Genomic DNA, 14753 nt, shown 5'->3' on the forward strand with positions numbered 1-14753 from the left:
GGACTGTTTTGTAGGCTTCCCAAAGGACTGAGGGGGAGTCCACCGAAGCGTCGTTTTCCTCAAAGTAATGACGGGTGGCCTTCTTCAGGTCTTTACCAATAGATGGGACCTTCAAATACCCCGGATATATTGGATATATCCCTTCTGCGGGTCTTCTCATGACTGGATAAGGATAGGACTAGAGGTGAATGATCCGATATGCCCCTCGGCTTTATCTGAACATCGTCTACAGTGAGGCGACCAACGCCTAGTGTAAGGAAGTAATCAATTCTGGACAAGCTATTGTGTGTAGCGGAGTAATAGGTGTACTGCTGCTCTTCCTGGTGTGTCTGGCGCCAGATATCGATCAATCCCTGTGCCTCCAGAAAGCCACTAAATCTATTAATATCAGTTACTTGTGGACGTGCGAGGAATCTGTCACGTGAGTTGTGTATTAATAAACATTATTTTTATTTAACTGAATTTATAGGGCGCACAGCTACCCTGAGGGGTTTCGCGGCGCCAACCAGATAGGCGAGAAAGAAACGAAAAAGAACATAAACATTGATTGATTGATTGATTGAATGATTGATTGATTGACTTGAGTATGTCAGCCAGATCTGGAAGAGATGGGGCCTTGAAGACCGACCCCTGCAGAACTCTATGGGAAGGGGTGGGTGCGAGAAATGAAGTGGCCTTGGTGTCATTGATGTGCTGTTGGATCTTCTGTATTTTGTTTACTGAAGAAGAGGTTAATGAGACGCGCACCTCCCTTTCTGGGGACGCGCCGGGGACCTTCAAACGTATCGCTCAAACATTGATTGCTCGACAATCAAACAACCTAGCCATAGTCTGCTCAAGCTTAACTTTAGATCGTGTGTACCAGTCTGAGCAATTCACAAACATGGAGGGCGTATGACCAAAATCTTGTGTTTTTTAGTGGTTTGGTGGTCAGAATGTTGCAGTTTGAGATCACGATTGTAGGACTTTTTAATGTTACTTGTTAGGATTTAGATGATACGTGTTGGGCATGAATGCCCCCCACCTGACCCAAATGCCTCGTTTTAGAGGGAACAAAGACAAACAAAAGGGGATGATGGACGGAGTGTCTGAGCAAATCAAACACTCACCCCCAGTCAATTGATCTGGGTTTAATCCAGCACCATTCTTTAGCTCACTCAGCCACCCCAGTTCAGACATGGCCATATGCAAATCAGTCTGACCCTGTGCCTCATGGGAACAGTCCAGCCCGAACTGCCAAGCCATATCTTCCCTGGACCGGAAACAAGCATCCTGGGACGGGTTTCGGATTCATAATCCTCATCAGCCAGGCTATCTTGAATCCAGTGGCCAAGTGAGCAAGGGACTCACGTCTGAGCATACTCTGCCAACTTAGGGCGAACAAAGCAAATCAAAAGGGGATGATGGACGGAGCGTTTGAGCAAATCAAACACTCAATCAATCAATCAATCAAAGCATTTATATAGCGCACTACTCACCCAGAGGGTCTCAAGGGGCTGGGGGAGGGGGGTCCGCTACTGCTCGAACAGCCAGGTCTTGAGTTGCTTCCTGAAGGCGAGGTGGTCCTGGGTCAGGCGGAGGTGGGTCGGGAGGGAGTTCCATGTCTTGGCGGCGAGGTAGGAGAAGGACCGTCCCCCTGGGGTGGCTCTTCGGATGCGGGGGACGGCGGCGAGGGCGTGGCCGGTCGATCGAAGCTGGCGTTTGGGAGCGTAGAATTTGAGGCGGCTGTTGAGGTATCCTGGGCCTTGGTTGTGTAGGGCTTTGTGTGCGTGGGTGAGGAGTCGGAAGGTGATTCTCTTGTTGACCGGGAGCCAGTGCAGGTCTCTCAGGTGTCCGGAGATGTGGCTGCGATGGGGGATGTCCAGGATGAGACGTGCTGAGGCGTTCTGGATCCGCTGGAGTTTCTTCTGGAGCTTGGCGGTGGTTCCGGCGTAGAGGGAGTTGCCGTAGTCCAGACGGCTGGTGACGAGGGCCTGGGTTACCGTTTTCCTGGTCTCGGTGGGGATCCACCGGAAGATCTAACGTAGCATGCGCAGGATGTTGAAGCACGATGAGGAGACGGCGTTGACTTGTCTGGTCATGGAGAGGGAGGAGTCCAGGATGAAGCCTAGGTTGCGTGCGTGGTCAGTTGGTTTGGGTGCGCTGCCTTGGGCGGGGGGCCACCAGGAGTCGTCCCAGGCGGAGGGTGAGGATCCCAGGATGAGGACTTCCGTCTTGTCCGAGTTCAGTTTCAGGCGGCTGTTCTTCATCCATTCGGATACCTCTTTCATCCCTTCGTGAAGGTTGGCTCTGGCGGTGGCGGGGTCGTTGGTGAGGGAGGGAATCAGCTGGGTGTCGTCGGCGTAGGTGATGATGTTGAGGTTGTGCTGGCGTGGGATGTCTGCGAGGGGGCTCATGTAGACGTTGAAGAGGGTTGGACTGAGCGAGGAGCCTTGAGGAACGCCGCAGATGACTTCGGTGGCTTCAGATCTGAACGGGGGGAGGCGGACTCTCTGTGTCCTTCCGGCGAGGAAGGAGATGATCCACTCCAGTGCCTTCTCCTGGATTCCGACGTTGCTGAGTCGCTGCACTAGTGTACGGTAGCAGACAGTGTCGAAGGCCGCAGAGAGGTCTAGGAGGATGAGGGCTGCTCTTTCTCCGTTGTCTAGCAGTGCTCGGATGTCATCGGTGGCTGCGATCAGGGCGGTCTCGGTGCTGTGGTTGGCCCGGAAGCCGGACTGCGAGAGGTCGAGGGATCCGTTCGTCTCGAGGAAGGCGGCCAGCTGCTTGTTGACGGTCTTCTCGACGACTTTAGCAGGGAACGGGAGCAGCGAGATGGGGCGGTAGTTCTTCACCCCCAGTCAACTGTTCTGGGTTTAATCCATCACCATTCTTTAGCTCACTCAGCCACCCCAGTTCAGACATGGCCATATGCAAATCAGTCTGACCCTGTGCCTCATTGGAACAGTCCAGCCCGAACTGCCAGGGGTGAGTGCTTGTATTGTCAACGCTCGGTCCATTATTTTCTTTGGTTTTTCTTTGTTTGCCATAAGTTGGCAGGGTATGCTCAGACGTGAGTCCCTTGCTCACTTTGCCACTGGTTTCAAGCAAGCTGGGCTGAAGACGGCTGAAATGCCAGAAACTGGTCCTCGGTAGCTTGTTCCCGGTCCAGGGAAGTCATGGCTTGGCAGTTCGGGCTGGACTGTTCCCATGAGGCACAGGGTCAGACTGATTTGCATATGGCCATGTCTGAACTGGGGTGGCAGAGTGGGCTAAAGAACGGTGATGGATTAAACCCAGATTAGTTGACTGGGGGTGAGTGCTTGTATTGTCAACGCTCCGTCCATCATTTCCTTTGGGTTTTCATTTTAGAGGGTGCGATCATGATTTTGTGAGCTGCCTTTGTTTACGATGAAGGATTCTCCGCCTATGTTTGTTGTGAAGCTAGAACCAGTCTCTGAAATAGTAGTTGTTCTAGAACTTGATATTGAAATGCAAATGATGTGCAAATGAGGTGAGTGTCAGGTTCTGGGTTTCACATAATTGTTAAAGTTTGCTTGCAGTGGCCCAGTAGATTGCACTCTCCCTGACACAGTGAACAAGCATTGGCATAGCCAATAGGTCTTGCCTTTGGGACCTTATAAATATTTAATTATGTAGCACAATATCCTTGGTGCAGCATCAACTGTTGCATGGCTAAACACTTATAATGTCCCAAAGGCTAGACCTATTGGCTATGCCAATGCTTGTTATCATTTGATGCGGATCTCCTTGTTGAGTCATGTGTGTCATTTATTGACCATTGTGTGTATATGCAGAAGTCTTGTTCTCCTCTAAGATACGCCTAAGGCTGCTCGACCACACCACCCCCTAGAAGAGAGCAATGGATTGCTACAGCAAGCCCCTGTCCACTCATAAGGAAACCCACACTATATCTCCTTTTGAAATATCATATAACAAGCCACCCCCTTACGCCCTGTTGAAAAAAGGATTCAAATAGTTTCTGGTAGAAAGGCACAGACTCCTTATTGTTGGTAGGGTATTAATTATTGTGGAACATGTATCTCGGTAAAGAGTTTGAAGTATATTCAGATAAAAAGGTCTGTTTCTTCTATGCTCTATCAAAGTCTTATCTGGTGGATTTTGTATTTATGTGGCCTTTAATGTATTTGTTTGTACTTCATTGTTTTGTATACAATGAATGTATACATGTTTTCCTGTCATTCTTAAAACTACTGATTTTTATACTGTATAGCAGAATACTTACCTATGCTTTTAACAATATTTTCTACATTGATTTTGGCTTGATTGGATAGTGAATGACCAATCTAAACAGTGATAAGAAAAAATAATTTAAATGATTCTTTCAGAAACGTCTTATTGTTCACACTATTTATCCATCTCTTGAGGGAGTATTGTGTCCCTATTAGCTTCAGAGGCATAGTCACCACTTACCCCTACCGAGGACCCTGAATATTCATGGAAAAGTTTGTTTGTGAAATTGTTGTCCTGTTGAAGAGGCACATAATAAAAAGTGTTTCTTGTGGATGGATTTATAAGACAAGTCCTAATAAACAATTGGTGTCTGAGGCTTCACATAGACTTCTGAAACTTTGCAGCATTAAGCATCAGAAAGCATCTCTGTCCCACACAGTCCAATGGAATAATTTAAAGGCTCAATTTAGTCCTGAAGGTAGAAATGGAACTTACATTGCATCACAGAGTTTTCCCGAAATAAGACGAGGCACATCTTAAGGATCAGTGGGGTCCTGGGCAAGCATATATTTTGGACTAGAATACAAAAGATGAGAGAGGCATTATTGTAAAAGCATCAATTTGTAGGGTTTAAATCCCACAGAGGATGGAGAACAGTGATGACAGAAAAGGTACATCTTTCACTCGGTGGTGTTGTAGATTCGTTTATTCATTATTTAATACACAACAGCCAACGCGTTTCACCCTTGCGGGCTTCTTCAGGGCAAGTAAGTTGTCCACACAGTCGAGAAAGGGATTTCTAAAGGGTAGTAGCCCAAATCATTCTGCACTTTCTTAAGTATTTTTTCAATCACAGAGTCTGAAGAAATAATTTCAATGTGTCAAGATCCGTAATGACTGTCCAATTCAAGCACCAGTGTGTGTACAAAGTGTTGCGTGCTCAGTCGCTGCCTATTCACGCAGCCATCGTAGAGAATCCTGTCACGTCGAGTGTTTTAACAAAAGAGAGACACAATGTAGATAAATGTGTGATTTAGAGAGAGGTACAGGCAGTGAGAGATAGACATAAAGAGAGTGACTAGAGGAAAAACAAAGAGATACAAGAGAAAGAGAGACAGCAAAAAGGGAAGAAGTATAGACAAGCATTTGCAATTCAATAGGTCTCACATTTATGCAAGTTTAAGCTATTGGCATTGTAAATGACAATGCCTTTTATGTTTGTTTTTTGAAACAGAAATAACGTACATGTGAGACCTATTGTATTGTAAATGGTTACGTTTAAAACTGAACACGGCGCTGCTTCAAGGACACCGCGCTCGGTTTCTTTTTTTTTTTTCCTTTAACGCAGAGCGCGGTGTCCTTGAAGCGGGCGCTCATTTTTAAAGTAAAAAAAAGAAGAAGAAAAACAAACAGAGCCAGCCTTACCTCCAAGGATGGAATGTTGACAACACCTGTGGACCTCCTCTTCTCGCTCATCTTCCTCTTCTTGATTTGGCCCTTTCCTTTCCTTGCGCTGGGGCCAGAGCTCTTGGCCTTCTCCTTGGCCTGGGTGTCCTTGCTGCCCTCCTCTGCAGCACCATTCCCCTCCAAAGCATCTTCCTGGGGCTGTTAAGCTGCAGACAATACCTTCTCAGTTCTGGCTCAGGGGCAACTCATCCTCCAGAGACGTGGAAAAGGCTGAAGGAGGAGCTCCAACTGTTACAATCTGCTCTTTCTCCAGTTTCCTAAGGGAGGAAGATGGAGATGATTTTGCCCAGGAGGAAGTGGTGTTTACGGAGATCAAGTGTGCTCCGCCAGTTCGGTCTGGCATGTCCACCAAGAGCTGTTGTTGTTGTCCAACTCATTGTTGGCAACTACCACTTGGGGTTTAACACCGCTCTCTGGGCCTCAAGTCCCTCCTATTGGGGGGCGGGGCAGAGAGCACACTACCTGGGACCTCTTCATACCGTCGGGCACACATTTTCTCCCATTTGGCATTCCTTTCCTCGAGAAAGTCAGTAGTGATGGAGGTGGCTGGAGGGGCACTAGCCTGTAGCCCCCAGTTGCCATGCTGCTCCAAAGGGGCGAGGGATTGCCCAAGAAGAGTGGCCTGGCAAGAACGGAGTTGCAGCAGCCTGGTGAGGTACAGCACTGCAGAGAGCCAGTTCATGGATATGTTAGCACTGGTCAGATATGTAGTGAGTGGCCTGAGAAGGGACAGTAATTAAGTAGTATGGAAGCGTGTTAGTGGTATGGCACTCACTGCTTTAAGCAAATTTTGCATCACCAGTATCAGTGTAGTGGAGGGATTTGGGTATTCAGAAGTCAGGGAACGTAGTGGTTTGGTATGAGATACGATTAAAGGCAAAGTAGTTAAAAGGAGCAGATACTAGGTTGAATAGTTGGGGAGATTACTTCTTCAGCGTATTGTAGAGAGTAGAGAAATGGAATTGGGTTCTGTGGACACCCCTAGGGTAGATTCTCCAAGGCAGGATATATATGCTAATGGTGACGAGGCAGTGTAGCAATCTTCGAATAGCGTTATGGTAAGATGAGCAGCGATGCGGCTTCCAAGGATGGGGGGCAAAGCAGGCAGTGTCTCCCCAGCTCTGCTGTCGGTGCGACACTGGTAGAAGGAAGCAGGGGCTCCACTCCACAGATAACGCAACCCTACAGCAGTGGCAGAGCTCCTTCCAGAGCAAACACCATGAGAGAGAGAGAGAGAAAATGAATAAAAACGAAAGGATTAGTCAACAGCAGCAGTGCCAGGAGGGGAAGAAGCGCCAATCTCCCTCCCCCAGCAGAGAACCGAAACCGGCGGAAACCGGGTATTCTATTTAGAACATAAACTTTACAGCAGAAATCTACTAAAAGACACAGGAGGCGACGTATCCTGGCCACCAGCCCTTGGCAAGCTGGAGAATTTTAATAGGAGGGAGAATGGCTATCCATGCTCATTTCACCGACGCGCCAATAACGCTGCCCACCCGTGTTTTATAAAAGGGTAGAAAAGCTCAGTCTTTTTGTGAAGTTGTACGTGACAGCAGTCATGGGCGGGCAGAGGCAAAGAGAGGAAAGGTGTGATGGTTGGTAGCATTCCTGCGATAGAGATGCATAGGGCGGTACTGTCATGGGAGGGGGAGAATACCACCCACCTGCATGAAAGGGAAGCGGTGGCTGCGTTACCTGCTGCAAAGCGGGGGACTCTTGGCGATACCCAGGAGGGCTTCCTCCCCCTCGGAACTGCAGCTGCAGGTGTGCTGCACCTGCTGGCCTCTGAGCCACCTCCAGTCCCTTCAGCTCCCCACCTCCTGTAAGAAGCAGCTTCCAGGGCTCCAAAACCTTTATGATACCCATGGGAGGAGCAGGGGCTGGAGACAAGGCTAGGCCCCCAATGGAAATGCCCGAACGGACAGAGAGGTGGCCACAGGCAGCATCCAACACAGCACGCAATTGTCCGATGGGCCCAATAATTATTTTTACAGAGGGAAACAATTGCATGAGCTTAGACCTGATCCCTGCACCCCTTAGACAATACAGTTTAGTATTATATCCTGGAGCTGCCCACTGTATTCTTTGGCTGGGGGAACTGAGAGCTGTTTTCAGCATTGTGTCCTGTAAATTAATTGTCCCACAAATACTTACATCACACAGATAATGTGAAAGCTATTAAGCTCAGGGGAATACGCAGCGTGAATTTACGCAGAGGGGGATGAGGGTGGGTGGCTCTTCAAACAAGCATTTGAAATGCAATAGAACTTGCATTTACGCAAAACCTGATGTATTGCAAGTGGGGGTGCGGGCCGGTGGGGGCATGGGGGAGAAAAAGCACGTACTGCAAGAGGGGGTAAGAAGGCACGTGAAGAAAATAGTGCTCACAATCTAAATAACTCATACAGTGCAACACCCGAAGTAAAGGGGCCAATAGCCATGGAAGGATACAAATGACGACATGGCCATCATAAGGAGGGACTAACAAGCCTATAAACCAATCGAAAGGCAGCATTTAGAAAGGGCAAAGACACAAGCCAATGAAAAAGATGGGCGGGGAGTGGGCGTGGCTTTTCTCCTGTACTCAACGACCCCAGATTAACCCCAGAGCAGCGCTTGCACGCTGGCTCGGGGCTCGACCTAAAAAAACGGGTCATGTAAAGAGAGTGGTGGGGAAGAGAGAAAGATAGCAAGAGGGATGAAGGGTAGAAAGGCAAATGTAGTGTTAAGCAAAAAGATACAGTTGAGAGGTGACACAAATGTGAAATAGGGAAAGATGGTAAGGTATATACAGAGAGAGAAAGTTGTTCAATAGAAAAAGAAGAGAAGGTGAAGTAAATATAACTAGAAAGAAAGGGGGTGAGTGACATATTTGAGGTGGAGGCAGTGAGTTGAAATGGAGAACGTGGTCCAGAGAGAGATATGTGTTTCAGTGTGAGAGAGAGAGGCAGAATATTTGATGATGGAGAAAAAAGGTGTAGTGGTTGACAAAGGAGGTAGCCTTATGGAGTAAGATATGTAGAGAGGTAGTAACAGTGGTAGAATAAGAGAAAGAGGAAATGGGAAGGTGAGGTTGTGAACAAATAGTGAGGTAAATTGAAAGGTCAGGTAGGGACAGAGAAACCAGTGAGGCAGAGCGATGCGAGGTAGTGATGAAGATGTGACGTAGATAGAGAAATAAATGAGACAGAGAGATGAGGGGGAGTGGTGAGGTTGAGAAAGGGCTGGAGGAGAGATAGCAAAAGGTAAAGTTATAGATATATGGAGAGAAAGATAGAGCTGTGACATAAAGATATTGATAAGCTTGTGTGAAAAGTGTTGTTGCTTAATGGAAGTCAGATGGAAAACTTGCAGTGAGGTACAGAAATGATGTGTTAGAGAGAGAATTAAGGAAAGGAGAAGGGATTGAGAATAATTGATATGAAAGTAAGCATAAAATGTAATGCAGAGTGGGGCACCGTCATATGAAAGAGAAAGAAGGGGATGAAGTTGAGTGCGATATAAGGGGTATATTCAGAGAGAGGTGAGGTAGACAGATGGATAGAGAAAAAGGATGAAGGAACACAGAGGTTAAGAGAGAGGGTTACATTAGAAGATTTGAGGTGAAGTAAGGAGAGCGAAATGAAAAAAATATATATTTTTCAATTGCTACGAACTGCATGTGCGTGTGAGTGTTAAAGCTGGGCAGGCCAAGTATGCACGTTAAGTGGCAGAGCACAGAGCCATAGTTCTTGACAAGCATTGGTAATGCATTGGTTTCGCCTATGTAATGAATAAAGAGCTGTTTTCATCAGTCATTGTCCGGCAGAAGAAAAGAGCTCGCGGACAAATAAAACGGGAGTCAAGAGGATGTGGCACGGTAGCCAGAGATGCTGACTCGAGCGCTAGGATCCCGGTTCGAGTCCCAGCTTTGAAGCTAAATATCCTGTGATTCTACGCAAATCACTTAGGGGTCGATTCCGATTCAGTAAAAACCGCTCCGAATAGCCGTTCGGAGCGTTTTTCCCGTATGAATCATACCCTGCAACGTCCCCCGTACGTACAACGAAGTACGATTCATACCAGGAGCTGTACCCCGTACGAATCGTACAGAGAATGTACAAATCAAATCCCCGTACGATTCTCCCTCTGAACCCGCTGTACTCGACATCCGTATGGTTCGCGGCTGGTTTTTTAGACCCAGCAAGTACGATTTGTGTCGGGTACGCACCGTACGACCCTTTTTCTATGGGAGCTGAAAACAGCCGTAAAAGCAGAGCTCGCCTCGAAACAGGTAGGGAACGGCCCCCCCCGGGTACGGTGCATACCCCCCATGATCTCAGGGGTACGGTGCGTACCCCTGCGATCATGGGGTGTACGAACCGTACCCAGCGATCATGGGGTGTACGGACCGTACGGTATGTATGTGATTGTGTGCTTTTCCGTATGAATCGCCCTTACCTGATGTGGACCGTACGAATCACGTCCTCATACCCTGTTCCGGATCGTACTCGTCGGGTCGTACAGCATGTTTACGATTCGTACGGAGATGGCTCCGGATACGAATCGTACGGACGTTTTTTTTACTAGGATCGGAATCGACCCCAAAATCTCTTCGGGTGATAGTTCTATAAATATGCTAAAAAAGTAAAAGGCAAAACTTTATGAAAATATAGTTCCACCAAAGCAAATGTTAACAGTATTTCGGCGGCTGGAAACTGAGAGGAGAAGCAGACAAGGAACACGCTTTGGTAAATGCAGCAAAATATGCTACAGCCAATAGAAACGGAGGGAAGGTAAGTGGCATTCACAGGAACCAATAAGCAGCCAGGAAGGCGAGAAGGCAGGATGGAAGTCCCTTTTCAGTTTGCATTAAAAACAATAGATTTCTGAAGTACAGAGCAAGCGAAACTCAAAAGTGGCCTTCTGCTGTACACAACCCCAGTGCTGGTGAACAAACAGGCTACCTAGCACAAACACTGGTGCAGAGGTGAATGTGTGCCGTCTAGCCTATAAGATTTGTGATGGAAGCATATCCTTCAAGTCCAAAATTCCACTTTGTCTGTATATTTAAATGCTTCCGAATAGGAGAAACCTAGGAAGAGGCAATGAGGTTTTCAGCTGTGACTTAACTTGGGAACAGAAGAATGCACATGGATCTCATACATAAAGAGAAGTTTAGTTTATACATACTAACTGGATTAAAGCATTGTGGACAGGTGTTGATCACACTGAGTTCACTTATCAGTGAAGGAAAGGATGGAACTAGGCATGTGGTGCATTTCCATTACAGACTTCTAGGGTTCAGATTTCAGCTATTGCTAAGACCTAAAAAAAAAAAAAAAATCTTTCACTCTTTTATCCCTCCACTATCCTTTTCAATCGAAATTAACAGACTAACATGTTCACTTCTCAAATTCCATATTAAACTATCCTAAGATACTACCCAAATAACTGAATAACATATCCACTACTCAAATTACTTCATATTTTTTTTACTATACTAATTTTCAACAGTAATCCTTTATGGGTTCCCTAGGGCGTGCTACTCGCCAGAAAAGCGATTCAACACCCATCAGGGGTAACAAGTGCTATATGAATGTAAGTATTTCTTCCCCTTTTATCCCTCCGCTATCCTTCTCCCTCCAAGTAACTGACTAATATCCATTACTGAAATTACTTCATATTTCACCATATTAATTCACCACTAATCGTTTGTAGGCTTCCTGAATTGCGTGCGTCAACAAGCTCTATATAAGGACAAACCTTTGTCCTCCTCTATCCTTCTGCTATCATTACAAATCCAAATAACTGACTAACCTATCCACCACTTAAAATGTACTTGCATGTTTCACTATACTAATTCCACACTAATCCTCTATGGGTCCCGGAGTAGCGTGCTACTCGCCGAAAAAGCGTTTTGACGCCTTGTCAGGGGTAGTAAGCGCTATATAAATGCAATTACAATACAATACAATACAATAAGGAGCTCAAGAGGTAAGATATCAATCAGGTCGCTCTCCACTCACAAGTGACCATAAACAAAAAGACCTGACTGAAAGGGTTGATTGCCCTTTTCAATCAGGTCTTTTTGTTTATTGTCGCTTCAAATTTCAGCAGCCTGAAAGAGGTCTGGCAGAGGTCATGCATGGCATGACAATCACGAAGGGAAAAGATGGTACTGTGTAATCAAAGTGTAACAGCACGGCTGTGTCATCAAAGAAATGCTAGAAAACTCATTCAGCTCCTCGTAGCTACAACTCTAATTGTGTAAAATACCATGTACACATATGCAATGCAGATATGTGCGGCGTAAAAATACAACAGTACAGTGTGCTTCCCTTCTTCCTGACATCCTGATCAGATCTCAAGTGAACCCATAGACACCATAAAGTTAAGTTCACAGTGCCTCGTGTTTGAGAAATTTCTGCTGCAACAGAAAAGCTTCGTGAGGAGAGCCTCGCTGCTTCTCTGAGCTAGATCTTTGCTGTATCAGATATTAAAGATATACCTGCCCTGCCGGGAAATGCTCATGTTATCGCTGCCTCATTCCCGGCATCGCAGCCAGTGTTGAAAGCGCTGGCACTTTCCTGTTGTACACAAGATAGCCCTGCAGAGTGAGGTTTGGTTGGCAGCGTTTGCATTAAGCTGCCCTAATATCCACAGACTGCCTCCAAATGTTTGATCTGTTGTTTTCTTTTATTCCAGAGGTGCTGAATTGTGAACCTGCGTGTGCTAGTGATGAGGAGTGCTATGACAATGCAGGGATTGGAGAGTGCAGATGCAATGAAACCACATATCTACATGCAAGTAAGTTACAGTTTCCCTTTTTATGCACTTTGATTCTAACAGCTGCAAAGCAAAATGTGTCCAGATAAACAGAATTAAGGTGATGTGCTCATCTCAAAACAAGATAAAACAATCCCACTGCTGCCTTTCCTCTATGACTGCGCGTGGATATTTCTGATATCACCGACCCTCACTGAGCACCATATACAGACCTTGAGGTCCGGGGAGGAGGGTCTGTCAATGTGGCATGCTGAGGTGCATGTAGCAATACCAGATTAGAAACAGTTGCGGCTTGCAAAATTCACAAACAATCATTGACAAAGCCCATAGATATGCCTTTTATTACTGATAGCAATCAAACAGTAGGCACACATTAGCTTCCTCATACACACCTAGAATAATGTTAAAAACACAACACTTGTAAACGTATAAGAACATCATTGTAGTGGTGAAAGCAGCAGTGGAGATGTTGGTATTAACAGTGGTAGTGGTAGCCTAGTGGTACAGAGGAGATTGGGGTATCAGAAGTTCAGAATGTGACTGTATTCAGTACTTAATTTGTAGATGAATGAGTGCCAGTGCCCAAAGCTCTGCATAGAAGCCGGCAGCTGTCCCAATTAAGGGGTCGATTCCGATCTCAGTCGGAAGGGCACCGAATCGGATTCAGTATTGCCTAAAGCGATCCGGAGCCCTTGTTTCCGACCGAATCGTTGACAGTATGAATGACCAAGTATGATGCCTGGAAAGCCTTAACGCTGACCGACTTGATTCTGAAAGGCATTCGGAGAGATAGAGCCTTCCAGAGATGATTCATACAGCTCTATGGACTAGGTTTTCCGAGGAAACAAGTACGATGAAAGATTTGGACAGCCTTTCTGACTCCGTTGGCCCGGATCGAAAATACTTCCCGAATCGGTCTTTGGGGGCCCGTACCAGGCCCCCTTCGCTTGGAGCCCTCCAAATGGGGCCAATGGGAATACCCATGAGTCCCCTCTTTCTAACCATGCATAGTGTGGCAGGCACATGCGCTATACAAAAGTCTTTCCAATTCCAATTCCAATTCCAAGGGTGAACGATTATGCTCAACCACCCCTTTTGTCAATGGGAGCCTGTCGGGAAACACAAGAAAAAGGGTTTAAACAGGTGTGGTAGCGAGTGGCGCCAACATAAAGTGTGCATATAATTTTTTTCATGCAATGTAGAACGGTGCCACAGGTGGGAGATAACCCCAGAATCCCTAGGAGATAGACCAAAGGCCTTACAAAAATAACAGCAGGCTTGTGCACGCGTAAACAGTATCTAGAACTCAGTTCTCTATGTCATATCCAGGGCCGGACTGGCTACCGGGCGTTATGGAATGCTGCTGACCTGTGGGCAGATTTCGTTGATGGGGACCTGCGCGTACTGAATGAAATTTGTTTTGCTTTAATTATTTCGAAGTACACGCAGGTCTCCATGAACGAAATCAACCCGCACTACAGTGAACTCTGCCCCCAGCTCGACAGAATTCCAAAACGCCCGGTAGTCAGTACGGCCCTGGTCGTATCTAGTCGCAAAGAAAATGTAAAACAATGCGTAAATACAGTAACAACAAAGAAGGGAAATCATACGTTGTATTTTTCTTTCTTTATTCCAGAATGGTTGCCCAGCCAGCACGTGTACCCATCGTACATGGGGTACGGTGCGTACACCCAACGTACAAGGGGTACGGTGCATACACCCATCATACATGGTGTACGGTGCGTGCACCCCATGATCGCAGGGGTACGCACCGTACCCCTGCGATCATGGGGTGTACAGACCGTACGGTGTGTATGTGTTTGTGTGCTTTTCCGTACGACTCGCCCTTACCTGACGTGGACTGTACGAATCGCGTCCTCATACCCCGGTCCGGATCGTACTCGTCGGGTCGTATGGCATGTGTACGAGTCGTACGGCATGTGTACGAGTCGTACGGTTCACGGTTTCAGCCTTGCAATACGTACGGAGCGCGACGATTTGGACGGATTCACGGAATACGGATCGTACTACGCGACTCGGACGGACGGGTTCGGGTACGATCCGTACGAGTTGTACAGAGACCGTACGACTCTAATCTCTGTACGATTCTCCCTCGGAACCCGCTGTACGCGACATCTGTACAGTTCGCGGCTGGTTTTTATGACCCAGCAAGTACGATACGTGTCGGGTACGCACCGTCACGTATCGTACTTACTGCTGGAGAATCGTACGGAGATTAGAGTCGTATGGTCTCTGTAAGACTCGTACGGAGTACGGCTCCTGGTACGAATCATACTTCGTCGTACGGACGGGGAACATTG

At 46.9% G+C, this 14753-nt stretch overlaps 1 protein-coding gene across 1 annotated transcript in view; it reads left to right on the forward strand.

Annotated features, from left to right (window-relative positions):
* The window catches only part of LOC144825162 (uromodulin-like), a 763320-nt gene that overhangs the window by 124452 nt on the left and 624115 nt on the right, over positions 1 to 14753 (forward strand). Inside the window, exon 2 of the mRNA XM_078684028.1 lies at positions 12352 to 12453. Within this exon, the coding sequence (XP_078540154.1) occupies positions 12352 to 12453 (102 nt within the window). The remainder of the gene's footprint in view (positions 1 to 12351; positions 12454 to 14753) is intronic.

The sequence above is a fragment of the Lissotriton helveticus genome, chromosome 3_1, assembly GCF_964261635.1.
Source record: "Lissotriton helveticus chromosome 3_1, aLisHel1.1, whole genome shotgun sequence".
In the NCBI taxonomy this organism is placed as follows: Eukaryota; Metazoa; Chordata; class Amphibia; order Caudata; family Salamandridae; genus Lissotriton; species Lissotriton helveticus.